The sequence below is a fragment of the Pygocentrus nattereri genome, chromosome 17 (assembly GCF_015220715.1).
Source record: "Pygocentrus nattereri isolate fPygNat1 chromosome 17, fPygNat1.pri, whole genome shotgun sequence".
NCBI classification, from domain to species: Eukaryota; Metazoa; Chordata; class Actinopteri; order Characiformes; family Serrasalmidae; genus Pygocentrus; species Pygocentrus nattereri.
Genome location: NC_051227.1, coordinates 9,993,361 through 9,995,860, shown reverse-complemented (window position 1 = coordinate 9,995,860; position 2,500 = coordinate 9,993,361). Strand labels below are relative to the sequence as shown.

General features: G+C 49.1%; 1 protein-coding gene across 1 annotated transcript in view; it reads left to right on the top strand.

Annotated features, from left to right (window-relative positions):
* Window positions 1-5: 5 nt before the first annotated feature.
* Window positions 6-2,500, top strand: part of chrd (chordin) — a 17,929-nt gene continuing 15,434 nt past the window's right edge. Inside the window, exons 1-3 of the mRNA XM_037546357.1 lie at window positions 6-259; window positions 1,777-1,880; window positions 2,073-2,199. Coding sequence (XP_037402254.1) covers window positions 130-259; window positions 1,777-1,880; window positions 2,073-2,199 — 361 coding nt within the window. The 5' untranslated portion in view covers window positions 6-129. The remainder of the gene's footprint in view (window positions 260-1,776; window positions 1,881-2,072; window positions 2,200-2,500) is intronic.

Genomic DNA, 2,500 nt, shown 5'->3' with positions numbered 1-2,500 from the left:
GAGCAGAAGAGCTTTAACACTCAGAGAGTTCCATCACCAGCAGAGCGCGAGCGGGACACGCGCACAGAGGAGCAGAGTGCGCGCGCTTTCTTTCGCTTCTCGCTCTCCTTCTCTCTCCTCACCGTGAGGATGGACCTCCTGCTGCTGGCGGCCGCCGCGTGCGCGCTTTTCTGCCCTTACGCACACGCGTCGCGGGCCAAAGCGCCCGCGCTGCCCATCCAGTCCGAGAGAGAGCCGCTGCCCTACAAAGGAGTGTCCGGTACGTCTGCCTGTGTCTCTCTGTGTGTGCATGTATTTAGCCCTGTGTGGGGACCGAGCGTCCCCAGAAGGCGGGGAAAACAAGCACGTTTTTGAGTTCAGTAGCCTGTTAAAGGGAAACTCCACCAAATTTTCCGGAATGTCTGAGCAAGTCAGCGGATGTAAACACAGCCGTTCGGAGTTCTGGTGAGAAACGGTTCCTTACAGAGAAACTTAGCAGCTCGGGCTTGTTTACAGTGGCGGTGACAGGAACCAGGCGTCACAACAAAGATCACTTTGTTGATTTTTGGGACTATTTTGCTGCCCAATGTCCTGCGTGTGTCCGTGCACCATGAATGGGTTTCTGTTAGACTTTAGGCCAAAAGCGGATCCGGCGATGCCTTCTTGACCACTGAGTGCATTAACGTTAATAGAGGGGGCTCGCAGAGGGGGGCGTCTGTGAGGGATTCTGTGTGGACAGTTTCACGCTAAACCACTCTGAATGGCTTTGTTTACGTCGTAAGAACTAAATCATTACGCATTTGTAATAAGTAAAAATTTCCCAAAAAGTTAGGAAAACAAAGACAGGACAGTGTGTGTGTGTGTGTTCGCATCATTGACTTTGACTGTATGGATTGTAAGAGTGATGCTTTAAAGCGGTGAGGTCAGTCTGTCCCCCTGACCTGCTCCTGGGTCTCTCTGTCTCTCTGTCTCTCTCTCTCTCTCTCTCTCTCTCTCTCTCTCCCTCTTTCTCTCTCTCTGTCTCTCTCTCTCTCTCTCTCTCTCTCTCTCTCTCTCTCCAGCGCATTTGCTCTTTTAATGTTTAAACCCCAAAATAGCCTTTAATAGTTTGGTGATGTAAAGTAAAGGAGGGGGTCTCAGCGCTGTGGCTGAGGGGCTTTCTGATGCCATTCCAGATGCCAGGATCACCAAGTTCATTCAGTTAGCCCACACACACACACACACACACACACACACACACACACACACACACACACACACACACACACTCACACACACACACACACACACACACACACACTCACACACACACACACACACACACACACACACACACACCCCGTCTCCATCCGCTCCTAATCTCCCCCAAAATCTTACTTTTCGTCATTTTAACCAAACTGGCCGAAAAAACATCTTAGTCATAGCCGCATGATCAGCCGCCAAACCTCACTCCTCATCCCCCCTCCGGGATGGACCCCCCCCCCTTCAGAGCCCACTCAGCCCCCCTGCGCCTGCCTCTGCACCTTCATGCCTCCTGTCTTTCTCTCTCTCTCTTTCTTTCTTTCATTCTCTCTTTATATCCATCTTTCCGTCTGTCTTTTGTCTCTTTCTTACTAAACCAAACATTTTCCGTATCTGTTCATCCTCAGTGAGACGTGAGATGCTCAGTCACTCGGCTGATACTTGAAAGACTGAGCAGCACTTTCCTAACTATGATACCCTCTCTCTCTCTCTCTCTCTCTCTCTCTCTCTCTCTCGCTCTCCCTCTCTCTCTCTCTCTCTCTCTCTCTCCTCCAGGGTGCTCATTTGGTGGGAGGTTTTATTCTCTGGAGGACACGTGGCATCCGGACCTGGGAGACCCGTTTGGTGTCATGCACTGCGTTATGTGTCACTGTGAGCCGGTATGTCCAAACGTTCTCCCTCCTCTTTCAAACCATCTCGGGATAACCACACAGTCAGAGGGGATTTCAGCCAATCAGAGCCGACCACCACAGTCACTATGCTGGAAATGAACTGTTAGGAATGGATTTGTTCTGATTGTGTGTTTACTCATGTGTGTGTGTGTGTGTATGTGTGTGTGTGTGTGCGAGCAGCAAAGGAGTCGGCGTGGAAAGGTGTTCGGGAAAGTCAGCTGTAAGAACATCAAGCAGGACTGTCCCGAACTTGACTGTGAGGAGCCGGTTCTGCTGCCAGGACACTGCTGCAAATCCTGCCCCAAAGGTAAGGAGTTTTATATATATATATATACTAGCAACCACCTGGGATATTATTGTAACCACACAGTAATACACTTAACAATCATTTGGGATACTGAAGCAACCACCTAGCAACCACCTGGGTTACAATAGCAACCACCTAGCAAAAGCCCAGCAACCACCTGGGATATCATAACAATGGCATAGCAACATCTTAGCTAGCTTTGAGCAGCTCAACGACTCTTTTCTTCGGGAAATGCACTTCTCTAGTTTTGATATATTAATATAATTATTTACATATACATATTTAAATATATATATATGCA